This window comes from Mustela erminea, chromosome 4 (assembly GCF_009829155.1).
Source record: "Mustela erminea isolate mMusErm1 chromosome 4, mMusErm1.Pri, whole genome shotgun sequence".
Taxonomy (NCBI): Eukaryota; Metazoa; Chordata; class Mammalia; order Carnivora; family Mustelidae; genus Mustela; species Mustela erminea.
In genome coordinates this window covers 56242834-56270391 of record NC_045617.1, presented here as the reverse complement: position 1 = coordinate 56270391, position 27558 = coordinate 56242834, and the positions used below count along the sequence as shown (strand labels likewise).

Here is a 27558-nt window from a genome sequence, read left to right as displayed (position 1 = left end):
ATTTGCAAATGTTGAATCTTAGTTACTTACATCCCTGGAATTAATCTCACTTATTTAATGTGTTATTGAATTCTATTTGCTAATATTTTGTTGAGGATTTTTGCATCTATGCTCATCAGAGATTTTGGTTAGTAATTTCCTTTACTTGTGGTATCTTTATCTGGTTTTGGTATCAAAGTAATGATGGCTTTATAAAATGAGTTAGAAGGTGTTCCTTCTATATTTTTCCACAGAGTTTGAGAAGAATTGGTATTAATTATTCTTTAAATGTTTGGTGGAATTCACTAGTGAAGCCTGGAGTTTTGTTTTTGTGGATTATTTTGATTGCTGATTCAATACCTTTGCTAGTAATTGGTCTGTTAAGATTTTTTTGTTTCTTTTTGATTTGGAAATTAATGTTGATGTGTTTTATCTAAGCCCAGGATATATGGACAAAGTATGGGAGCTCTTGAAAGAAATATTGCCTGAATTTAAGCTGTCAGATGAGTCCAGCTCTGAAAGCAAAATAGCTATGTTAGATGCCAAGTTAAAGGAACCAGTGAAGGACAGCAAAGAATTCAAACCTGAAGGTTCAATGACAGCTCTAAAGGTACCTGAGAAAAGTGACAAAACTCCAAAGGGTAAGACATTTCATATTACAATGTCATTCATGTGTATGGATATTGTGTATAAGTGATTTACATTCATTGCTGAGTTTAATGATTATTTGTTGTCATTATCATTTACTGTGTTGTGAAAATAATCAGGATCTAATCTTTCTAGGATTTTAGAACTAGTAATGTTATTTACTAGATGTTAGTTATTATTCCACATTTTGCTCTCTTTAAAAATCAAGGGCAACTATATGTTTTGATGATACTAAAGTAATGTAGTATTAACATAGGAAGACACATTAAGCATCAATTTCCATCAGACACACTTCCTTATATGTTATATGTAGAGTGGAATGGAGCAAAACTGCAAAGGGGAAAGTTGTCCTATTTTGTTTTTTTTTTTCTTCTACCAAGGAAATTCAAAATAGACACAGTATGGATTTTGTTTTGCTGACCATTTGTTGTAAGGTTTAAGTTCAAATTTGAAAATAAAATAAATGTCAAGTTATTTTCAAAGTCTAAGATCTTAAAGTGAGAAACATATTGAATAATTATTTTATATTTTCTAAAATATTTCATATAGCTATACATATGAATAATAATGCTTTTATAGTAAAGTAAAATTAAATATACTATGATGTATTCAGATTTTTGTATACCTTAAAAGCATCTATAATGATCTTTAAAATATTTATGAAATCTTATATTTTGCCCAAATTTTTCCTTACCAAGATCTTATCTACCAACTTTTACCATGCAGAAGTTATTGCTATAAATGTTCCTCAAGAGTTTACCAAGATCAAGTGTATGCCTATCATAAGCCCTTCTTTAAATGACCTAATGTGCATTAGTTTATGAAGGGAAACAGGAAAAGAAGGCTGATTAAATTTGTTTTACCTAGCATCTCTCAAATTAGTTTGAACTTAGAAGCCTTTTTTCATGTATCACAAATTAACATATGTATATCCATCCATTTAGATATATTATTTTCTGAGTAGAATTCCAATAAATGTTCCAGGAACTAACAATAATCTGGTGAACAAAATCAGATGTGGAACTTATCTACTAGTGCTTAAGATTAGTGAGAGAGACTAACATTAATTTTAATTCTAAAAACCATTACTATATACTAAGACATGAGCCTTGAAGGAAAATACAGAAAAGTATGGGAGTGCATACTTAGTCTAGGGCATCAGGGAAGAATTCCCTAAGGGATTTTGAGCTATGTTTACAAAGATGAGAGGGATTTCTTGAGGAAGATGAGGGAATGTGGAAAGAGCATTTTCTGTGAGAAAATAGTAGATATACATCTTATGATGCTGGAGGAAGAATGAGAAAACTAGCCTCATTCCAAAATGAGAAAACTAACTTAAAATTATATATAGTATACAAATTATATATTGTTAGATATATATTATATTCAAATGATCATCTCCATTTAGCAAAATAAATGTATAATCAATAACCAATAATTCTTTATGTCTTTGGCAGTACATCGCCAATTTTCAAAGTTTTCTATTGCTTTATTTTGATGTTTCTAATTAGAGGTGGGTAGTGCTTTGGGAAATTTGTGGCTATTGTTTTACATTTAAATAACATTATTGTTTTGGCCACCTTTTCAACATAATAACTGAATAAGTAATATAATTTGAGATTTTGTAGTTAAAAGATTTATCATATATATTTTTAATATGTTAGAAAAAGCAGATGCAAAAGATGTTGGGAAGAAAAAGAGTAAAAATGGAGAAAAAGAAAAGGAAAAAGAAAAATTCAAATGGTCACTTCATGCTTCAAGACCCTCATCAGATGTACAGTACTCACTGCAGTCTCTGTCAGATTGTAAGATTTCAGTATTCTAGAATAATAGCTATTTTAGCTGTGTCCTAAAATGTTGGGAAAATTTGGAGTTTCCAAAGTTGGAATACAACTTTGGAATATAAAAGTGTATTGCCTGTTTAGGCATATCTAAATAAGTTTGCTCGAGTTTGCCCATAATTGTTGAACTCTCAAATCAACATGCATGCATGTGGGGGCAAAGCTTGCATGTGTGACAGAAGCCAAGGTTATCCCAGTTCTTATGGTACAACAGTCACAGAAGTGTTTGCATGGAGGAGGACATATACTAATAAATGTATATGTTATGTATTAACATATAACAATCTGTTACATATTGTTATATATAGCATATTATAATATATAAAACATACTACATAAAATACAATCTATATTATATGACACATTGTAAAATATCCATAAATATTGATATATAGTTACATAAACTATATAAACATAAAATATAATTACATATTAGTATATATAAATATATGTTGGTATATGCTTCCTCTGTATAAATAAACTATATCTATATATCTATATATCTATATCCATATATATATATATATATATATTCCTAGATTCAGGTCTCTGCTCCATGAAAAATATACAAAGTTTAATTTAAATGTAAAAAATATGTTTTCATAAATTTTACCTTTTAATCTTTTTTAGATTGATCCTGATTCATATTTTGTGGCTCTAAAAATATTTTTCTTTAATAAAAATCCAATACAGTTCAATATTAGTACTTGAATTTGTAAAGGGATAAAACAAACTTTTTAATTAAAAATAAAGATAATAGAGAAAAATAAATTATACGATTTTAGCCAGACTCTTTAAAGAACAAACGCATACTGAATCAAATATAGTAATTTCAGGCCTGTTAAGAAATATGTGAAAAAATAAGTGATGCTCAGAAACATTAAATATTAAGTAGCTCATATTGTATACCTGAAACTAATACAACCCTGTATGCTAACTATCCTGGAAATAGATGATAGATAGATAGATAGAGAGATAGATAGGAACTTCCTGGCCAAATGTATCTATGTTTTCTTTCTTCTAGAAATGACATAGAAAGTTCTAGCCTGCTTTAAATTCAAAATAAGATTTTATTTATGAAAGCTAAAAAGTTTCAATTTTAAAATCATTCCTTTTGAATATAATCATTTGTAGACTATTATAAGTGACATTGACTAATAGAGTTTTTTGATAACTTTTTTATAGTGACATAAAGTGATTTCTTAAGCAATTAAATGGTATTATGATGAAGGCAAAACTAATGAGATGTTCTATAAAATAGATGCATATGTGACATTTAACATTTATTAAATGAGTTTACAGTCATTTACCTATTTTTCACCATGCAAAGATGTGCTCATTAAGGAATTTGAACAATCTGGAATGATCTACTGACAGACCCATTTGGCTAAATTTCCATGACATGGTATATGTTTTTTCTACAGGTTCTTCAGCAATACAGTCTCCACACATGGTTGTATATGCTACGTTTACACCCCTATATTTGTTCGAAAAAAAGATCTTTTCATTAGAAAAAATGGTAAGCACTCAAGGCCAGGAAGCACAGGGTGTGTGTGTGTGTGTGTGTGTGTGTGTGTGTGTGTGTGTGAGTATATGATAGAGTGTGTGTGTGTATGAGTAGGTGGATGAGAGAGAGAGGGCAGTGGGGAGGGAGAGAGGAATAAAGAGAGAGGTTATTTGTTGTCGTAGAAGGTATATCAGAATTTAATTAAATTCTATACCTGGATTTCAGTCTACTTATGTTTAAAATATTAGACACTAAACAGGGACCTGGAACATTCAAAATAGCAACATGGACGGGACTGGAAGAGATTATGCTGAGCGAAATAAGTCAAGCAGAGAGAGTCAGTTATCATATGGTTTCACTTATTTGTGGAGCATAACAAATAGCATGGAGGACAAGGGGTGTTAGAGAGGAGAGGGGAGTTGGGGTAAATTGGAAGGGGAGGTGAATCATGAGAGACTATGGACTCTGAAAAACAATCTGAGGGGTTTGAAGTGGCGGGGGGGGTGGAAGGTTGGGGTACCAGGTGGTGGGTATTATAGAGGGCACGGATTGCATGGAGAACTGGGTGTGGTGAAAAAATAATGAATACTGTTATGATGAAAATAAATAAATGAATAAAAAAATGAAAAAAATTATCTTAGATGATTGCAAGTTTCTTGTTAAAAAAATGTATCATTTTTTCCATTCTAAGCAAAAGAAAAGGCATATGAGTTATATATTTCAGTAAGAATCATGTTAACATATCTAAATAATAATAAATTAACTTTCCATAACAGATCATTATTATTTTCTTAACATAAGATGATTTAAATGAACTCACAACCACAGCTGGCAAACTACTATTATAACCTCCTTGTAATCTTTAGATAATATACACAAAAAATGTTAATTGATTTTTCTTGTAAGTCTAACAATTTGGAAGAAATTTAGAAAATGTACATAAAGGCATTGGAATTAAAATATTCATAGTATAAATACCTAGACATATGCAATGTTAACATTCTGGGATATACCCTTTGATTTTTTTCTTCTGTGCATATATTCTGTATAAATATGTGTATATACTGTTTTACAGAGTGGAATTAAATTTTATGAATTTATTAAATTTTGGAAGCCAGTTTTTCACTTTACACTCTATCATTAATTTTTTTCCATGATGTTAAATATTTGACCACATAATATTTAGTAGTGGTATGGTGTATTTAGGTTTCTAAACATGTATATATATTTAAGTAAATTAAGTAAACATGTGTATATATTTAAATATATATATTTAAGTAAATATATATTTACCCATTTCTCCCCACCTTCTGCCTCTGACAACTCTACCAATCTGCTCTCTATTTCTGTGAGCTTGTTTTGTTTTGTTTTGTTTCAGATTCCACATATGAGAGATCATGTGGTATTTGTCCTTCTCTGACTTATTTCACTCAGCATAATGACCTTGAGGTCCATCTATGTTGTCATGAATGGAAAGATTTCATTCTTTTTATGGCTGACTAATATTCCATCATTCCATTTTCATTTTGCTGCTCTAATAGTCTGAGTTCCACTGCCTTGTCTCTGAGCTGACTTATCCTTTCTCCCGCTTCTTCTAGTCTGTTGCTGAACTTTTCTAGTGCATTTTTCAGTTTAGTTACTGTATTCTTCAGCTCTTTGACTACTCTTTTGTACTTTCTTGTATTTCCATCTTTTTGTTGAAGCTCCCACTGTGTTCATCCATTTTTCTCCCCAATTTAATGAGCATTTTTATGACAACTATGCTAAACTTTTTTATCAGCAAATTACTTATCTCCCTTTTATTAAAGTTTTTCTCTGAGTTTTTATCTTGTTCTTCCTCTCTCTCCTTTTGGAACATATTCCTCTGTTCTTTATCTTGCTTAATTCTATTAGCTTCTATACAGGTGATGAACAATCATCTCTCCCAGTCTTGAAGGAGTGGCTCCATGCAGTAGATGAAGCTTGTCATTCAACCTTGCCTCAGTTCTGGTTGTCACTTAAACCTTTGTGCTTGTCTGGGCAGAAGCTATCATATTTTTAATAGCCTCCCATCAGTGAGGATGTGCTAAGGCCTGTCAGCATCCCTAAGGGGAGGATCTTAGCACTTAGATTCAGGCAATTAGAAAGTCAGACCTATAAGCTGCAGCTTTTAAAAGTATGTAAATACACATAGTCCTAGGGCTTGCAAGTGGCCAGGCTCTCTGGTGGTGTCCCCTGGTTGGCAGCCACAGAAAGGTAAGGCTCCAAATGATTAAAAAGCCCTTTTCTGAGATCCCAGTGAGTGGCAACAAGGCAGAGGGAGCATCCAAGACGGTGTCCACAGCCTGTACTCCTCGAGAGCAGGCAACTCCATAGTTCACTACGTGTGGACAAATCTGATGTCCCTGAAGCCTGCATCAGGTAGGCTCCAGGGCAAGCCAAGAATCCTGCTTTATAGGCTCAATTTTCCCCTGCACAGTGCCCATGGGTGACAGCCTGCAAAAGACTGTCTCTCCACTTGCCACAGTCCTGTGGCACCCAGGAATGCAAAACACCACTTGCTATCAGAACCAGACAATCAAGAGGCTTCCTTAAAGTGGTAGCTGCAAAAATTGGGATGCCACCCATAAAAAGCAGAGCACCAGCCACATGTAAATCCCCCCTACAGGAGAAACGGGGACTCTGGAGTGTGGTGGAGGAAAGAACAAAGATAGTGCTTGCCCTCCGAGGTCTCTGGGAAGCGTCACTGTCAGTCCCATGGTGTGTGTTGAATTAGAAATCTGCCCCTCAGGCAGCAGCCAGGAGGATTACTTAATAGGCCTCCTCCATGGAAAGACTGACCTCCTATATCTGTTGCCTCTCGTTGTGCCCCAGGTGTGGCAGCCGATTAACAACTCTTTCTTGATCGGTTATAGTCTGGTGGGGGCTACAAGGAAAGGTGTCCCCTGGCAGCAGTCACAAAATCAGGGCACCGGATGGGAATATGAGCTCCTTTCTGGGTGTCGCTAGTTCTTATAATCCCATAGGACCAGGAATGCAAGTTCCCTGGCCTCCAGAGCCAGGTGGTCAAGAGGCATTCCCTGGGTGGCGGCTACAAAGATCAGGCATCAGAGGCTTATAGAAAGCATCTTCCAGGAGATACTGGCATTCTGGAGCTGGCAAAGGGAGAGTACGAAGCTGGCTCACTGCCCCTCACACACACCCCGGGTTCCTGGAGAATGTTCCAGCAGGCACCTACGCGTGTGTATGAAATAAAATGCTGATCCCTCAGGACAAGACTCTAATATGAGCAGGTGAGCCTCTTTCACTTTGGGTGCAATCGACCAGACTTGGATTGGATATAAAAACCACTTTTCTCCTTCTCTTTGGAAAGGAAGTCCACCAGATTACTTGCTCTTCACTCTGCTTAGACAAACACAATATTGCATTTGGAGCTTACCGAATCCTAACTCCTTGGGGGACTCCCAGACACGCAGCACTTTGGTCAAAGATTTCCACGTGCTCTGAAATCACTTCACTTAAAGCATGAGTAGACTAGATGGAGTAGTGATATAAGCATAAATGTTCAGTGGGCTAGTTCGAAAGAGCTAGATAGTAAAAATTCAATGACAGTTTGGTTGAAGTGTAAACCATCCAGGTGACTGCTCATTGCACTTTACTATACAGTATATTTATCTTCTAGATCATTTGCCCAGGCGGCATAATGTTCTATCACTCCTTCTCTCTCCCTCCTCCTTCCTCCAGCTTCTCCTCTCCTGCCTTCTCTTCCTTTTCCTGCTCCTTTGTCCTTTTTGAACTGAAACCATTTCTTCATGAGAAAATCTGCCACTTAACAGGGGTAATACTGTCAAGATGACAGGGCACAATGTGCCTTTATGAATGTAGAGACAGTGGCAGTTTCTCTGATTTTAATTCAAAGTTAATTAACTTTAGTCATTGGCTAGATCCAAGTACGCTTCCTTGACCTCCCACCAAATTAAGTCTCTGATTCAGATTTGAGCTGGCCATCTATCTCAGGTCTCAGTTTTAAAGTAAAAGTTCATGTGGCACTGGCTCAGCTGTTGTCTTACGTATTCCAAAGTCTTAAGACCATGGACTGCAAAATGACCAGAGCCATGCTTTGGGGAGTGCCATGGTCTCTTAATGGGAAGTACTCCAACACTTCTTAAAACTACAAAATATAAAAGTACTTGGTTGTCCTACTGAGAAATTAGTATTTAAACACAAAGTTAGTTTTGAATTTAAAGGACAAAAAAGATCACCCATGTTTGTTGTTAATTCATCAAGCGTCTATTGATTAACTATTATGTGCTAAACAATGATTTAGTCTTTGAGGACCTGGTAACAAGCAAGTCTAAGAGAATTCCCTCCTTATAAAACCCAGAGTCTAATGAAGAAGACAGACAAGCCAACAAGAGTAATAAAGTTAGAAAACTGGTACAACAGAGATCATACAAAGTATCTGGCATATAATAGAAAGAGTGTTCAAATATTGTGTGTTGGATGAGTGACCAATTGAATGAGTCAGTGAGCAGAAAAAAGAATATGGTGCACACAGCAGCTATACATCTTTCTAATGGTTGACTAAGGAAGTCTTCCCAAAGAAAGAAGGGTTTAAGTGATGGCCTTAAGAAGTTAGTGTAATAAATGGGGAAAAGTGTGCTCAAAGCAGATGTTTCTTTTGGAAAATCTGGAGGTACAGGAGAGCTCACTGGGTTCAGAGAAGTACTAGAAATTGAGCAAATGGCAAGGGGAGAAGACTAGAGGCAGCTCGAGATGTGGGAGGGAGTCAGGACCTACAAAATGTTATAAATCCTTCCTCTGGGGGTTGAAAATGGCTTAAAGGACCCAGAGGTTCAGGAGTTAGCCCAATGTCTGTAATAATATCAAATGAACTATTTCACACATCTCCCCACCCACCTCCCATCTGGTAACCATCCGCTTGTTCTCTATAGTTAAGAGTCTGTTTCTTGGGTGAAATAGATGACAGGAATTAAGAAGCACGCTTGTGATAAGAACTGGGTGAATTATTGAATCACTGTATTGTATACCTGAAACTGATATATTGATAAATCAACTTCAAGGCTGTAATAAACCGGCTATAGCCTCACGGTCTCCCTAACTTACCTGCTGATTCTTTTCCATTAGCTATTAGGCTAATCTAGTTCTCCTGGCCAATCAGAATGAGATACAATGTTTTAAAGAAAAATCAACAAAAAAAGAATTCTAATAGAGTTTTTTTTTTTAAAGATTTTATTTATTTATTTGACAGACAGAGATCACAAGTAGGCAGAGAGGCAGGCAGAGAGAGAGAGAAGCAGGCTCCTTGCAGAGCAGAGAGCCTGACATGGGGCTCGATCCCAGGACCCTGGGATCATGACCTGAGCCAAAGGCAGAGGCTTTAACCCACTGAGCCACCCAGGTGCCCCCTAATAGAGTTTTGTTAAATGCAGTACGTCGTTAAAAATTTTAGCCCAAAGACAATGAGACCAATAAGTAAAATAAAGGCAACACTTTCCATTTCTTGAAAGAATTGGTCCAGAATACAAGAGAAAGAACACTTGGAAAGGAACAAGATGGCATGAATTACCCCATTTTCTTGCTTTTGGATATTCGAAATAGTTTTGGTTTTATTTAAATAAGTAATCTGCAATTTCTAAGAAAACCACCCATTTGCTCAAACTCCTACTTTTAGACGATTTGAGGTATCTGGCTAGCTCAGTTGGTAGAGCATGTGACTCTTGATCTCAGGGTTGTGAGTTCTAGCCCCACCTTGGGGCTAGAAAAAAAAAAAAGAATGTTTGAGGTGGGATGGCCAGAGGGATGAAAGGGGCTTGTGGGCAAGGAAAATTCTAATATAAGTCTATACATGAAATATTCAAAAATATTTCTCGAGTGCCCACTCAGGGTTTCATCCGAGTGAAACTTTACCATTCTAAATCTCTCTCTGCCCCTAACTCTAATCTAAGAAAATATGAGGTCCTTTAACAAAGTCTCTCAATATCAAAATATAACTATTATCTAAATTATTATAAATTATTACATCATTCAGAAGTATCTTAAAATATGTTAGAAATAAAATGAAGTATGAGAAATCAGCTTACTTTCCTTAAATCCAGCTAGTATTTTTGTGGATTATTCAAACAATACCATAGGTGTTAATACTATACTTAATTATTTGACACGAGACCTTACATTTTCAAATGCTTTAAATAACTTTATTTCCTGATGCTTTATGGCTCCAAAAAGAGTAAAGAATCTACATATTTGGTTGCAGTTAAAAGAAGGATTTGAGATGTATAGGCCAAATTTAATGAATAATAAAGTATCTGGAAATGATTCCGTTTATAAATACTACTTTGAGCAGGGCTTCTATTTTGGAGATGAAGTATAAATTTTTTTTTAAAGATTTTATTTGACTAAGAGAGACAGCCAGAGAAGGAACACAAGCAGGGGGAGTGGGGAAGGGAGAAGTAGGCTTCTCACAGAGCAGAAAGGCCTACATGGGGCTGAAGGTATGATCTGAGCTGAAGGCAGATGCTTAATACCTGAGCCACCCAGGTACCCTTCAGGTATAAATTTTATAGTGTTCTTTTTTTTATTACTATCCCGAGGCATTGCTTATTGAATAACAAATAAATTCTCCCATAAATTCCCATTTTGAGTGACAGGAAACTTTTAAATTTGTCGGGGTAAAAGTTGTAGAAAAAGGTTTAGACTTTAGAATATCTATGAGAAAACATTTTTAAGCCATTATAATACCAGAGGTTTCCACTTTTTTCTCAAGAAATTGCTAACATTCACCAAAAGGATAAAAGAGATGTAACTATTTCCTTTGCTTTTTTTTTTTTTCCTGAAGTGGGTTCCACACCCAATATGGAGCCCAACATGGGATGTGAATTCACAACCCTGAAATCAAGACCTGAGCTGAGATTAAGAGTGGGATGCTTAACCGATTGAGCCACCCAGGAGCCACTCCTCTGCTTTTTAATTAGGCCTTTTCCCCCTTTAAACATTGAATCAGTTTCTTCATTTGGCATATTTTTAGCACTTTTAAGTGGCTTTTCTGGACTCAACAGTGCACTGATAAGCTCTTTCCAATTATTAATTAATTGTTACAATCATTAGTTAATCCCTGGATTCAGAAAGAACTGTTTTATCTCTCAGACACCCCACCTATTTTGCTTCTCCCGGAAATATAGATTGAGCTATAGAGAAACAAAGCACCAGGGCAAGGCATGTTCTGCCTGAGGCAATAATTTGGAACAGGCTAATTGATGGGTTTCTGGTCCTCATTTAAATGACTGTTTTATAAATTTACATTTTCAAGCATTGCTATTCGCAGAGAAATCAATAATGCAAAATCACTAGGAAGAAAAATAGTTATTGGCAAAACTGACTTAAATGTACTTATTTTATTTTACTTGAAATGTTTCAACATTTAGATTCTGAATGCCAGAATTTGCTACAGAATATATTACTTTAACTCTCACAGACTTTTTGATTTCTTATGGCATATTTCAGCCATCAGTGAGTTACTGAAGTTCTCCTTAAACATGATTCTGAATTGTTCCAAAGCAACACAGCAGCTTTAGGAGATCTGAATGTTTGCATGGGGGAAGCATCTTGGGGAATTACTTGATTTGGCAGGGTTTGGGACAGCCTCTCTCCTCCGGCTTTCTATGAGTGGCTCCATTGTCGGGAGAGATCGTGGGGATTTCCTGTGGCAGAGCCTCTTTTTGAGGGTGAGGTGTAAACTACAGACAAGGAACTAGTTATCACCACATTGACCTGACCTACTAAGTGCAGTGGGTTTTTTTCCTTTAATACTATGTAGCGGTTGCTGGTGACTAAACAAACAAAAACTTCACATATTAAGCACTTTTATCAAATCTTTAACTGATCGTAATAATAATGGTTGATTTATTTTGGACCAAAATTGATGTACTAAGTTTTTTTTTTTCCCAATCTCAGAAGGTCTTAAGCTTTTAGAACTGAAAAGTGGCTTCTAGCTCTAGTCTCTCATTTTGTATATGAGTAAATGGGGGCCTCAGAAAAATAAAAACATGAAGAGAAATACAAATGATAATAGTGCTTATATTAGGAGGTGGAAATATAGGGTATTTTTCCTTTATTAACACTTTATTGTGGTATCAGTATTCTTGTAATGACAAAAAAGTGGTTTATTTAAATGCACAAGGCAATTTCACGTATCCCTTTACATGTGCCTTCTGCCCTTTAGGCTGGTTCTGCAGAGAAGCTGAGAGAATACGGCCTCTCCCACATCTGTAGCCACCCCGTGCTGGTAACCAGGACTAGGTCTTGCCCCCTCATAGCACCTCCGAAATCACCTCCTGTGCCTGCCTGGAAACTCTTTCGTCAAAAAAAGGAAACTGTTATCACAGATGAAGCTCAAGGTATTGTTCCTGTTGTCTGCAGATCTTTCTAACAAGCCCTTCTCTGCATGAAGGTCTAATAGTTTCATTTGTAATGAAAGATGTAGATCAAGGCAAACCACCTAACATCATACCTAAAGCCTACATTCAATTTTATATCTAAATTTTATGTCTTTAAAGGATCAATTCTCTACATGTCAGAAGCTGAGCAGTTTGGTTTGTATCTAAACTGACCAGCCGTGGTGCCTGGGTGGTTCAGTTGGTTGGGCATCTGCTTTCGGCTCAGGTCACGCACGGTCTCGGAGCCCTGGGATCGAGCCCTGTGTTGGGAGTCCCTCCTTGGAGGAGTCTGTTTCTCCCTCTCCCTCTGCTGCTGCTCCCCGCTCCCCCAGCTTGTGATCTCCCGCTCTTATACGGATGGATAAAATCTTAAAAAAAAAAAAAAAAAAGAATGAAAAAGAAAAAATGTTTTCCTTAAAATAAATAAACAAATTGACTAGCTATATCCAGGCCGTTCTTTGGGTGAGGGTATTGTCATTATTGTGACAGAAAATGGTTTGTAACAAATAATAGAAAAAAACGTAAAGAGCATATTTAAGCCACTGGTGTGAAATCACTCTAGTGAACCCTGTAGAACATAACTTTTGAATTAACTGATTTATGTTTAGTAGGAACGGAACTTCTGCCCTGGACTGGCTTCTATGGGAATGTTGTTCTAAGCCACCCTGAATGGCTGTTGGGCTAGAAATAAAGAGGTTCCTGTGGCTGTGGGGGTGAGAGGGGCAGGGGACGGTGCCCACCTGGCTCTTATTCTCAGTTCACTTCTAACTTCTTCACAATCTAAATTCTTCACAATCCCAAATCCTTCAATGTTTCTTCCCTCCAAGTCTTCATTCTTACTCTATTATTTTTCATGAGCACCAAGTTTGAATGGCAAAAGATGTGAGCAAGGGCATTAATTAAAAAAAAAATCAATTTTAACATGGAAGCATGAATCTGAGCAGATGTGATTAAAAAAAGGAAAAAAATAATAATTTAAAAATTATGGCTTGGCAGAATAGCTCACAATTTTTCTTTAGGCTACATCTACTGCATTTCTGTGCCTAATTTAGAACTTGCAGTTTCTCATAAAGGATGATAAAGAATTGACCTGTCGTGGATTATTTATCTATATATAGGCCTCTGTGCCTGTGGATATATATATCTTTCTTATTCCAAAACACTTCAATTGCTTTAATTGTCTTTGTTCAAAAAAGCTTTTTTTTTTTTAATGTCTTTTGTGTATGTCTCCTTGCTTTTGCTTTTTCTCCCTTTGTCTTTGCTGATTGCTCATTGTTTTCTAATTGCATTCCTCCAGCACTGGGGATATCACATTCTAGAGGTTTTCACATTAGGGGTCCTGTTAACAGGTCTGTTAGACCCTAAGGAACAATGAAAGCAAAGCCTCTTGCCTGCTTACTAATGGCATCACTGGGAAGCTCAGAAGTAGGCTTTAAGCCTTTGGTGCCCTGCAGTCAGGCTTGTACCTTCTCTTGGTATTGTTTCCTGTGGCTCCAGCTACCAGTTCGAGACTAGTTGATTCCCCATTGCTGGTGACCAGAGGGCCACCCCTGGGTTCATGATGTAATCCTGAAGTCTGGGTGGTACTCAGAACCCTAAATCTTCCATGGCCACAGAGATTGGAATATTGACCTGTTCCCTGCTTTCTACTTCCAACCATAATTTACATGTTTTTAAAATACAGATTATAACTGTTAACCATGTAATTTTCCTCACATTTGCTTTTTGCCCTACATGATACAAATAGTGCATCAGGTAGCAAAGATTTTCTAGCACAACGTGTTTTATCTTTTCCAGAAAAGAACAGAGACTAAAGAAATAATCTGGTTTAAAGGGAAGAAGAATCGGTCAATTCTTTTTTTTTTCTTTTCTTTTCTTTTCTTTTTCTTTTTTTTTTTTTAACTAGGCCTATCTGCCTCTCTCTTTCCGGCTTGATTATTCCATTTCTTTACATCTTTGAGCTTCTGCAGTGAGCTGTTGATGCCTGCTTGGGATACAGAACTTTCCAATTTTTATTCCTCCCTCCCACACCCCTCCTCCTTCCCTGACCTCCTCTTTCCTGTTCTCTGTCTTTCTGAATCAGAGATCAGCTTTCACATGATACTTGAAAGAAAGTCTTTTGCTTTTAAATGCTATATTTTAGTTCAGTGTGTAGACGCACACTGAACATAGTTGTTCATTCAGAGCTTTGAGGAATAGTTGGATGAAGCGAAAAATATTGACCCCACAGACCTTTTTTGATTTCACAGCTGATTGTAATGTCGTTCTAGGTAAGTGGTAGCTCTGATGCAAGCTGGGGAAGAAAAATCTAAAATCGGTGAAAATCCATAACTGGTATGCCACCTCGAGTCTCACCCTGTAACCTCCTCTTTTTTTTTTTTTTTTTTAAATTTTATTTATTTATTTGAGAGAGAGAGCATGAGAGGGGAGAAGGTCAGAGGGAGAAGCAAACTCCCCATGGAGCTGGGAGTCCGATGCAGGACTCAATCCCAGGACTCTGGGATCACGACCTGAGCCAAAGGCAGTCGCCCAACAAACTGAGCCAACCAGGCGCCCTGTAACTTTCTTTCTTCTATGTATTCAGTTTAATATTTAAGGGGAAAATTAACAGGGAGAGAAAGAGAGAGAAAGAGAGATCATTTTAGTGGTGAGAAAAACTTATGTACTTGTTTCAAAGCTTTACTTTTTTTTTTTCCCCCCCAATAGTTACCCTTTCCACTGCTGGAGAAGCTTTTGTTAAAACAATCATCTCTAATGTTTAATGGGATGCTTGGGCTCTGTGCCATATGCATTGAGAGTTTCTTCCTTATAGATCAATTTCAGACTCCTTAGGAGACTCCACAAGGCCTTTCTTGATCCACTGCTTTCTCTTCTACCCATGACCTTCACTTTGTTACATTTTCTGTGCTTCTACTACCATCTCCAGGTGTTAGTCTGCATTTCCTCTTCATGTTTCAGCAATTGTATTGCAGAGGTCAACTAAAAGAACACAGTTTTAAGTGAAAAACATTTAAAGAAGTAACAGTGAGGGATGCTTGGGTAGCTCAATAAGTTAAGCATTTAACTTTGGCTCAGGTCATGATCCCTGGGTCCTGGGATCAAGGCCCACATTGGGCTCCTCAATCAGTGAGGAGTCTGTTTCTCCCTTTGCCTGCTGCTCCCCTTGCTTATGCTCTCTCTCTCTGTCAAATAAATAAATAAAATCTTAAAAAAAAAAAAAAGTAGGAATGAACGTCCAGTAATAACAAGGAGATGTTGTTAACTTTCTCCCTTGAGATTTGATTGCTTCATGTTTAAGTCTGGAAATCAATAGAGAAATAGACTTTAAATATCTAATATTGGCAGGACGTATAAAGCCTTTCAATATAAAATCTACGTATCCCAGTATATTCCTATTTCCCTCTTTTGAAATTTGTTGGATAAATAATTAGTGTTATCAGTACTAAAATAGAAGTTAAGTTATGCATTTAATCTTAGAAGATTTTAAAAAGTACATTATGCCACCTGTTTCTTTTAGAATTAATAACGGAGAAGCCCGAACAATTTCTTGAAATTTCAAGTCCGTTCTTGAATTATAGGATGACTCCATTTACCATTCCAACAGAAACGTAAGTACGTAACATTCTTTCCCACAAATACATCTTGCTGACAAATGAAGTATTTTGTGAATTGTGTGGTTAGAAATGTATGTTTTGGTGACAGATATACTAAACTTTGTATCACTGCGGTGATTACAGGAAAACCATATTTTTAGATTCTTTTTCACAGTAATAAGTAGAGAAGATAAATCCTGAATAGGTAAAAATAAAGCTTAACTATGCCTGGCTTTACAGCTTTGGCTACTGTTTTAGAAGAGTAAAGTACTTTGTTTTACTTAAACATTAACTCTAACAAATGCTTTTGGTTGTTATCTGATAATGAAATCGTAAGAGCAGAGGGTTGTCATAGAAACCAGAGAGATGAAGTGTGTCAGTCTTAGGGAAAACAAAAACAAAAACAAAAACAAAAACTAAGTAGAACAACAAAGACAATCAAGTAAAAGGAGGAAGAGGAGAAAGAGAAATCCAAATATACTAATATTTGTCTATAGCAAAAGGGATAAAAATAAAGACTATCATCCTGAATCTAAAATTTCTAATGAGCTCAGAGAAGTGAACAGCAATTCCACAAATAGCAATAAATGAGAAGAATTAGTGAGGGATATAAGGGGAGAATATGATTATCACCACTAAAACAGTGGTAATTTGTTATGCAGTGTTAAGTAACTAACACATGGGTATATACATATGTCGAAGATTACCAAATTTATAGCCTAAGCTTGTGGAGCTAACTGTACTTCAGTTATCCACCAATAGCATTGAAATGCATAAGGATAAATAATAATGTGTAAAATGGTTTTAAAAAAAAAGGGATTCTAAGAATTCAAGAATTCAAGGGATACAATAATAGCTGAAAGTAAGGATTCAGCAGATGTGTTTCATCAGAGATTAGATACAGCAAAAAAGACAACTGGCAAAATGGAAAACAGATCAGAGATAATATCCAGACTGAAAGATTAAGACTAAACATTAATAAGTAAATGAGGAAAAGTACAATAAAAACTAAAGGGACAAGTTGAAAAAGACCCACATATTTGCAAGTGGGTCTCAGAAATAGAGAGAACGGAGAATAATGACAAACTAAAAAAATAATGGCAAAATATCCTAAAGTAAAAGAGAAATAAAATCAAGTCAAGAATCAATCAGAAAGTTCTGACATCAAGCAACGTAAACACAAAAAAACCTGCAACTAGACACATCTGGTAGAACCGAAGACCTAGGGTACAGGGATATGTAGGGATAAAGTCAAAGTCCTGCCTCACAAACCAACATGGATGAATGTCACACAAAATTATCAGACTGAAGAAGTCTGGTGTCAAAGGTACACGGGTTGCTTTTAATTATCCTACCAACAGACATTACGCAGAGAAAAATAAAAAGCAATCCATGGTCTTGGAAGTCATGATGGTGGTTTTCGGTGGTGAGGAGGTCCAGCCGTGCTTGGGAGACACTCGGCATAGTCAGGGGGCACTGGCAACATTAGCATCCCTTGGTCTGAATCATGGTGACATAGCCATGCTTCCTTTGAGATTTTTCAGCAAGTTTAACACTTATGATTTGGTCCTTTGTTCAATGTCTTTTAAACTTAATAAAACTTCATGAAACATTTTGAATAGTTTATATTATAGGTCACCCAGTGCCCAGGAGTGAGGGGTTACCTTTCTTTGGATGTAGGGAGATCCATGACCGGAATGTAAGCTGAGGAAGAAGAGCAGTTAAACTTGAGATCAGAAGTCAGTTCGTTGCATTGTTTTACTTTTAGAGCCTCTTTACATCACAGCCAGTTAATTGACATTGTATGAACTCTATTTAAGTTGAAAATATTAGATTCTTCAAAGCAGTTACTGTCAAGGCTCCTGTCAGTTCTGTGTACCAACAACTGACCACTGAGAAGGGGGTTAGGAGGGACCCCTTGGTAACACTCCTCTGGATAGTCCTTGGCAGTTAGTAATGTCAAGCCTTGAGGGACAGCTCCATCAACTGAAAACATGGTTTGCTGCTACTTTGATTTCAAAAATTTGTTACTGTTACAAATTTGTAAACCCAGTTTTCTTCAAACTTTTGTTTTAACTCTTCATAAAATCTTATTTTATACTTAAATCTGTGAATTTCCATAGAAGTTTTAAATATACTTAGTTTTTAAATTTATTTAAATATTTTAGATGGCATTTGCTATATCACTGTTTTGTTATCTCCCTAAGAACTTTAAAAGACAGAAATCATAGGAAATAAAATCTTGCCAAGTATTTAAATCTTTATTAAAATTCAAATAATCAAACTCGAATATAGAACCTTAATTTTTCCTATATATGCTATTAGTTTTTACAAACCAAAATTTTCTTATATGTTGTAACTTAATCATGAAGCTAAAATTAAATATGTCATACATTTTAAAGCCTAATTTGTTGGATTATGTAACATGCTAAGTTCTTTCATATGTTATAAATACAAAAGCATATCTATATAGAGTTTTCCTGAACTTAATATAAAAATGTTAGTGTTTCATAACTTTTCTAAATTTTATATTTAGTATTACCCACTAAATGATTTTTCCATTCCAAGTAACTTTTAATCATCTCTCAACTGAGGAGATTGCACACTGATCAGAGATTTTGTGGATTTTGAAAGCCAGAGCTGCAGACTATCAGGAAAAATTTCCTCATGACCCAGACTTTTACAATCTCTGTGTCAATAAGCACAGGTTGGTTTCATAGCCTGAATTCCTTGAGTTACTCCCTTACTCGATTTTCTTATATTTTCTTTCAGCTTCATTATATGGTCAAGGTGGACAGAAGTCTAAAACCCAGATCTAAGTGACTGTGACACCTGATTGGATTCAACTAGTTTGAATCTGTTATGAGTTTCCTGGCTTTATTCAATCCAGCAGAAGCAAAAACAAATGTGAATGACATTTCATCCTACATGAAAGAAAAGTCACTTGTGTCCTACTTTGCTGTGCAGTCAGAGTTCTCAGGTCAACATGAGTGCAATCCCTTTTTTTGGCAAGTCCTTGAGAGTGACTGCTATTCCATGTGATTTTTCCCCTTGGAACTCTGTCTCTGCTAGCAACATGCCAAATTTGCCCATTCTTGGCTCCTGGCCTTGTGGGAGTCAGAACCTCACAAATATGACTGTGCTACCCTCTAGTGGCAGTTTCAGGTAAATCAGACATGGCTAGCTTGAGACCAATTAATTAAGAACTTTTTCACTGAACACAAGTAAAGGAAAAAAAGGAAAGTGTAGGAAATCTGTATACATGAAATTTAATTTTATCTTTGTGAAGTATATAACCTAAAAATGTATTTATCACAACAAATGTCTTTTTATTGTGCTTGTAAGCTCATAGGAATGACAATGGCAATTCAAGGTCATGTCAGCAATGACTTGAAAGAAAATATCCTACACTTCTGTAGCTAGCATGAATGTCACGGTTATAAACTCAAGTGTTCAAGACTCACTCAGATTTCTGACTCCGAGTCCCATTTCTGATACATTACTCTAATACTGAGTTAGATCAGGTCTAAATGTCAAATTCCTACATTCTGATCATCAACATTTTTTAAAGATGACCACCATAGTTTTAAAATAGCATTCCAGAAAAGTTTTACGACAATGCATTGACTGATATGGATATTTCTTCAGTAGTGTAGAAGGCAAGTCAGTGTTTTTAACAGGAAATAAAATTTGTTATCAGATATAAAAGGAGATGATACAATGAACAAAATCAGAAGTTCCTACTCTTGACAAAACTGCTGTTATTAATATACAACGTAGTATCAGTCAGCTATAAAAAAGAAGGAAATCTTGCCATTTGTGACAATGTGGCTGGAACTTAAGGGCATTCTGCTAAGCGAAATAAGTCAGAGAAAGACAAATGCCATGTGATCTCACTTATATGTGGAATCTAAAAAGTCAAAACCAAACACAAACACCCAAGATACAGAGAACAGACTGATGGTTGCCAGAGGAAGGAGGTACATAAAACGGGTAAAGTGGGGTCAAAAGGTACAAACTTCCAGTTATAAAATACACAAGTCATGAGATATAATGCCCAGGACGACTGCAGGTAACAATGTTGTATTGTATACTTGGAAGTTGCTAAGAGAGGAGATTCTAAGAGTTCTCATGACAAAGAAAAAAGACTGCAACTATGTGTGGTGATGGATATTAACTATGCTTGTGATCTTCTTACAATATATATGAATATCAAATCATCATGTTGTACACCTGAAACTAATATGGTGTTATATAGGAGTTATAACTCAATTTAAAAAATGACAGTTATTTATTAGTAACTTCAAATAAGAAATTAGGATAACAGAAGTTTTTTTTTTTTTATTAGCCACTTTGTACAGTCTTTTATTAAGAAAGGGGTGCCTCCTAGATTTGATTTATCATCCATTACTGAAAATGATGAAACCGCCACCATTAGTCAGCCAGACTTAAGCCAACTGACAGGAGCAGTTTCTCAGGTAACTATGTTACTCTTATTATCAGCCCAATTCTTACTTATAAAATATCTTTTCTTAACTTGTGAAATATATTATACACAAAAGACTGCATAACATGCAATTGAACAGACTAAAGAATGTTATGAAAATAAGCTTTTTAGATTATGAAGTAACATATTCATTCCTTATAGAAGTCCATTGTGTGGGGCGCCTGGGTGGCTCAGTGGGTTAAAGCCTCTGTCTTCCGCTCAGGTCATGATCCAAGGGTCCTGGGATCGAGCCCCATATGGGGCTCTCTGCTCAGCAGGAAGCCTGCTTCCTCCTCTCTCTCTGCCTGCTTCTCTGTCTACTTGTTATCTCTGTCTGTCAAATAAATAAATAAAATCTAAAAAAAAAAAAAAAAGAAAAAAGAAGTCCCATGTGCATCTCCTATCTTCCATTCAGAGTTTGGTGTTAATCAAGCCCATACTCTTCTTCTACTTCTTCCTTTTTTTTTTTTTTTTTTTTTAAAGATTTTATTTATTTGAGAGAGAAAGAGAGAGCACATGAGCAGTACAGCAGAGGGAGAGTGAGAAGCAGACTTCCCGCTGAGCAGGGAGCTGGATGCAGGGCTTAACCCCAGGACCCTGAGATCATGACCCAAACTGAAGGCAGACTCAAACCAGCCGAATCACCAGGCATCCAAACCCATACTCTTCTAATTTTGCCAATTACATATATACATTTATAAACGGTATAACCTTAGTTTAATTGTTATATAATTTTCTTTAAATGGACCCATTAATTCCTCTGGGACTTCCTTCACTTAGCATCATTTATGAGCTTTACCTGGTGTTGTATGTCATAGTTCATTCATTTCAACTGGTTGAAATTTAATATATAACCAAACTACTTTTTTTTTTTTTAAATCACCACATTGTTAATGGCCATAGTCATTGCTGCTTGTTTCTTATTTCTTCTTTCAGATTTTTATTTAAATTCTAGTTAGTTAGCATAAAGTGTAATATTGGTTGCTGGAGTAGAATTTAGCGATTCATCACTTACATGTAATAGCCAGTCACGAAAACAAGTGCCCTCCTTCATGCCCCTCACCCATTCAGCTCACCCCCCACCCACCTCTCTCTATCAACCCTCAGTTTGTTCTCTGTCTTTAAGTGTCTCTTCTTATGGTGTGCTTCTCTCTCTTTTCTTCCCCCTTTCCCATAAGCTCATCTGCTTTGTTTCTTAAATTCCACATATGAGTGAAATCATAAGGCATTTGTCTTTCACTATTTTGCTTAGCGTAATATACCCTAGTTCCATCCATGTTGGTGCAAATGCCAAGATTGCATTCTTTTTGACAGCTGAGTAATATTCCATTGTACATATACACTACCTCTTCTTTATCCATTCATCAGTCAGTGGGCATTTTGGCTCTTTCTGTAGTTTGGCTATTGTGGACATTGCCACTATGAACATTGGGAGCTTCTTGTTTCTTACTATGGTAAGCAGCGGTACCATGACCATTCTTGTATGTCCCTGTACACATGCTCCAGCGTTTCCAGAGATCCAGAGTTTGTAACCTTTTATGTGCTGTGGCTCCTGTTGCCAATTTTGTAAAACTTCAGCATACAATGAAAATAACTTCATATGGCTATTAGTTGAGTATCAATGACAGGGAATGGTGGAAAACTAAATAGATGTTTGGGTTAGCACCATGAGAACACATCACTTCACTGTTTGGTGGAGAAATGACTGCTAAGTATAGTTACCGAATGGTTGGCCAGCTGCAGGTCATGGAAGTATCTGTAGAGAGTAACACATGACTACTTGAACCTAACAGTGGGCCCCATAATTGCAATTTCAGATTAGTGATCAACACATGTGACATTTGAAGATATTTGCAACAACTGCAATTATATGTAAAATAGTGCAATTTCTTCCATAAAGTCACAGTTATTGCTAATAATATTGTGGCTTACTTACCTGCATTGACAAACCGATAACTGAAGAAAATGCTGAACTTGGACTAAAGATGAATTTTTTTCAACTCTCCATGTTCACGGATTCCTGAAATTTTAACTCTGGACATCAAAGGACACTCGACTAGGAAGTCTTGGTCCAGAATGTGAATCTTGGGAGCATAATTGATGGGTCATGGGTCATTTACCCATTTGACATTACAACCAAATGCCAAACAATTTTCCAATACAGGTGTATCAATATCCACTTCTGTCATCCCTGGATAAGAAATTTCTTTGTAAGGCATCATGTCCAACACTTATATTACCTAATATTTCAAATTTTGCCAGTGTGGTCAGTGTCAAAGAGTATTTATTTCTTAATAGGTAATATATTCACATGTTCAAAAATAAAAATATAAGAGACCCCTGGGTTGCACAGTCAGTTAAGCATCTGATTCTTTGCTTTAGCTCAGGTCATGATCTCAGGGCTGTGAGACTGAGCCCCATGTCAGGTTCCACGCTCAGCACAGAGTCTGCTTGGAATTCTTCCTCCCTCTCCCTCGGCTCTTCCCACTCATGCTCTCTCTCTCTCCAATAATTAAATCTTTAAAAAAATAAAAAATAAATAATAATATAAGGCATACAGGAAGAACTCTTGTTTCTATTAATATGCTACATTTTCACTGCTCTGCACTCCGTAGGACATTTGTTACATTTTGTTATGCAAATTCAGAGAAGCACAGAGATAATACTCCATAGCCTCCCTTCTTCTGTTCAAAATTTAACAAAAGAGGGGCGCCTGGGTGGCTCAGTTGATTAAGCGACTGCCTTCGGCTCAGGTCATGATCCTGGAGTCCTGGGATCAAGTCCCACATCAGACTCCCTGCTCAGCAGGGAGTCTGCTTCTCCTGCTGATCTCTCTCCTCTTGTGCTTGCTCTCTCTCTCTCTCTCTCTCTCAAATAAATAAATAAAATCATTTTTTAAAAAATTTAACAAAAGAGTTTTTACTTAGTAAGTACTAGAGATGATTTCATATCTATACATAAAGAGTGTCTCTATTCTTAAAGTTGCATAATATTTCATTAGGTGACTGAACCCTAGTTCATTTCTACTCACCTCTCTAGATGGCATAAGATACCTTGCAGGGCACACCATTGCATTCAAGTGAGCAATTTTTTTTTTTCCTATTGGTTGAAAAGCAGACAAACAATTGAGCTTGAACAGATTTGAACATTTTTAAGAGTTTTTCTTTAGTTTTAAGCTATTCCATGCAGTAGTTTTAGAGAGTCAAGAACACCATAAAAATAGTCAATCTGTCTTATTCCTCCTTATTCTCTTAGTCTTCCTCCCCAGAGTCAATCCCTTTTATTAGTGTTTCTTCTGGTGCTTAGCTCTACATTTCTAAATAGTAGGCATGCACACTGTTGTTGTTGTTTATCAGCACTGGTGAAAATGCTTGACATATGGCAAACACAGTTATATAGTTATTCAATGATGGGATTCTATTATTTCCTGATCTATCAGTTTAGATATTACCCCTTGTTGTGGAAGATAAGTGTTTAGCACTACTGTCCTTTCTCACAATGGCAAACCTTCACTTTCCTCTGTCTTCCAGATTAGTTTACTTCTTAAGTCTTTGTTGGATCTATATTCTAGCTATATAAGGATAACTACTATGGAGACAATAAAGAAAAGAAATTCCCATGTCTGTCTGTCTATCTATCTATCTGTCTATCTATCAATCATCTATCGACATATCACACTTTATTTATTCATTCATCCATCAACGGACACCTGGTGAATAATTCTGGTCTGACCATGGGTGTAAAAATATCTCCTTGAGATACTGCCTTCAATTCTGTTGGGTTTTTATCCAGATGTGGAATTGTTGGAACACATGGTAAGTCTACTTTAATTTTTCAGAAGCTACCATACAGTTTTTCATTTTATAGTCCACTAGGAGTGCATGAGACTTCCAGTTGCTTCACATCCTCACCAACATGCCCTCCTGTTTTATTTTTTTATAATAGTAGCCATCATAATGGGTGTGAGGTTATAACTCATTATACTTCTGATCTGCATTTCCCTAATGATTAGTGATGTTGAACATCTTTTCATGGTCACTTGTATATCTTCTTTGTATAAATATCTAAGTCTTTTGCCATTTTTAAATTAGTTTATTTGATTTTTGTTGTTCTTTGTATAAGTTCTTTATATATTGTTGATGCTACCCTTTTATCAGATACATGATTTGCAGATATTCTCTCCCATTCCACAGGTTGCATCTTCATGGTATTGATGCACAGAATTTTCTATTTTGATGTAGTCCAGCTTATCTATTTTTACATTTGTTATTGCTGCTGTTTAGCATGATATCCAAGAAATCATCACCAAATCCAATGTCATGAAGCTTTCGCCCTATTTTCTTCTAAAAGATTTATATTTCTAATCTCTTTGTCTCTGTGTCAACCTTGTCATCCAAACTTTCTGTTGAGTTTATCTCACTTTCCTATTTTTAGTTTCTAAGAGCTCTCATTCTTCATTGTATTTTTTGTAGAAATTTCTTATTTTGTAGATGGATGTTCTCTGATCTTTCTGATATTACCAATTTAAAAAATGTATCCTTATATATTGTTTTTGTTTTCTATTAATCTCTCCACCCACACACTTTAGTTTCTTTCTTTGATCTAAGTTTCCTTCCTCAATTGTCTGGTGATATTTTGTTGCACATATATATCCAAGGAATTCATGACATTAATTAGCTGCTGATTGGAGGTGGCTTTATAGAATAGCTAGAGCTTGTCAGCCGGTAGGATAATTAACTTAGGATAATTGGAGGATAAATGAGCTTCATTTGGGGGTGAGATTAGCTCCAAAGGTAGATTCTTTGGGGTTTTTTTCCTTGGCCTTGGTCGGTTTCTCCAGTTAAGAGTCTTCTAATCTCCCTCCTGGGGTGGAATGGGTCACAGGGATTGGCATACACTTATCCATCAGTGTTCTTATAGCCAAGCAGTACAGGGGAGCCAAGAGTCTCAAAGTTCAGCATGGGGAATTTCACTTAATTCCTCCCTTCTCTTTAGAGTAGCTCTGTTTCCCACAGTACCTGTGAACCCAGGTCTGGAGAGTGCTCATTTAATTTCTCCATGTGAAGCAATTTCCAGTGTCCCATGTAGGCAGAAGAAGGCTAGATGTTAAATCACAAAGGATTATAGCAAAATGGGGGTTTGTCTCTTCCTTAAATAGTCATTTAACCCATTCCTGTATTTTATATGAGGCCGTATAGCATTCTCTCCTTCTCAGATGCCCACTATTCATTTCTGGGGCCCTAAGGCATGTGATGGGCTTGCTTCTCCCTTGCTTCTCAGGTAGCTCTGTTCTGTTATTACCTGTATCTCTTTGCATCATCCAAAATATTGTTGCCATCATCCATTATGTCTGAATGACTTTGTTTAACCTTTTATACATATTTTAATTGTGTCACAGAGGAAATGGAGTTGCACAAATGAATTCAACTTCATTTCCCTGTTTAAATTTGGAGGAAGCATTTTTATAATTTGAAACACACCTTTCTAGTTTCCGTACATTAACTGCCAATTATAATCTCATCTCATTGTATTTGATCTGTAATCATATCAGGTGCTTCATACCAAGCAGAATAACTACTTGAGGATATTATTGTTTTAATTTAACTTGTATTTTAAGACTCAATTATTTAATAAACTCTCATATTCTGGGTTTTAATTTCAAAAATTTAAACCCTCAATCAATTATTGAAATAAATTCACATCTTTGAACTTTAAGGTTAAAAACAAAGTTTCTGCTTTACCATGTTTTAGGAACTATTTGCAGAAATTTATTTCTTCAATGATTAAAAGACAGTATTAACTCTTAAAAGCATTGGTGCTTTAAATAGCTAACATGTTTTGCTGAATTTATAAATGGTTTCTTAATGTGTTCCTTTCATTTCACAGGGTAATGTTATTTCACAAGCTATACTTGGAAAAGGTAAATTAATAATCTCATGACTTTCACAAACATCAAAACACAAAAGGATCTCTGCTTCTTGACAGCTCTTAGAGGTCCCTTCTTCTGGCTCTTGGTGGCCTGTCTGCTCTGGGCTAGAAAACTCAGATAATCTCACTTGTTAAATTCATTCTTAAAGTCAAAATCAAAGATATCCGATAAAGGGCCCATGAGTACAGTTCATGTGTTTTTTCCCTCTATAATTTTACATATCTCAATAACTTAATATTTAATGATGTAGGTGCAATTGACATGTTTGTCTTCTGCTATGCACAGACGAACTGATAGACCTTGGATTGAATGATGCAACCCATCAAGGGGAAGGATTAAGTTTGGAAAGAGATTTGGTCAGCCTGACAACAGCAACACAGGATAAATCACAGGAGGAGATTGCAACCATAAATAATAATGTTTCTAAAGAAATATGGTTGGATTTTGAAGACTTCTGTGTTTGTTTTCAGTAAGTATAAATTTTTTAATGTGTATTAAATATAGTGGATATATAAGCCATTAATTTTTACCTATCATTCAAAAGAGTTAAATCAATATTAGTCTGATATTGATATGATACCCAGTAAAAATATTAGAGAGAAAAATAAGTGAGTTGATAGTCCACATAGAATATTAATAATAGCCTAACAGATCTCAGGCCAGTGTCTGCTCATCCTCAGAGACTTATTTGTTGATGAAGTGAAAGATAGTTTATTTACTGAGAGGGATCATTTTTGTCTCCTTCAGACAACTAATTCAAAGCAGTTGTTATTCTTTTCCCCTGGCTTTATTGACCTAAGAGTTCATAAATAAAACTGTAAGATATTTATATATCTTAAATATATATATTTATATATATCTTAAACATATCTAAATATAAATATTATATATATTATATATCTTAATGTACATGGTGATGAATCAATATACATTATGAAAGATTCTCCCCATCGAGTTAACATATACAACACCTCACACATTTGCCAATTGGTAGGAGGGGGCAGGAATATTTAAGTTATACTCTCCTAGCAAATTTCAGTGATACAATCCAGTATTATCAAGAACAGTCACCATGTTATACATTAGATCCTCAGACGTTATTCATCTTATAACTGAACGTTTGTATCCACTTACCAACCT

General features: G+C 35.9%; 1 protein-coding gene across 3 annotated transcripts in view; it reads left to right on the top strand.

Annotated features, from left to right (window-relative positions):
• ADGB (androglobin) overlaps positions 1 to 27558 on the top strand; it is a 173228-nt gene that overhangs the window by 57744 nt on the left and 87926 nt on the right. For all 3 annotated transcript variants that reach the window (XM_032339299.1, XM_032339298.1, XM_032339297.1), the window contains exons 8-15: positions 418 to 620; positions 2292 to 2432; positions 3893 to 3987; positions 12197 to 12371; positions 15928 to 16018; positions 20352 to 20481; positions 26376 to 26409; positions 26704 to 26887. In XM_032339299.1, the coding sequence (XP_032195190.1) occupies positions 418 to 620; positions 2292 to 2432; positions 3893 to 3987; positions 12197 to 12371; positions 15928 to 16018; positions 20352 to 20481; positions 26376 to 26409; positions 26704 to 26887 (1053 nt within the window). The remainder of the gene's footprint in view (positions 1 to 417; positions 621 to 2291; positions 2433 to 3892; positions 3988 to 12196; positions 12372 to 15927; positions 16019 to 20351; positions 20482 to 26375; positions 26410 to 26703; positions 26888 to 27558) is intronic.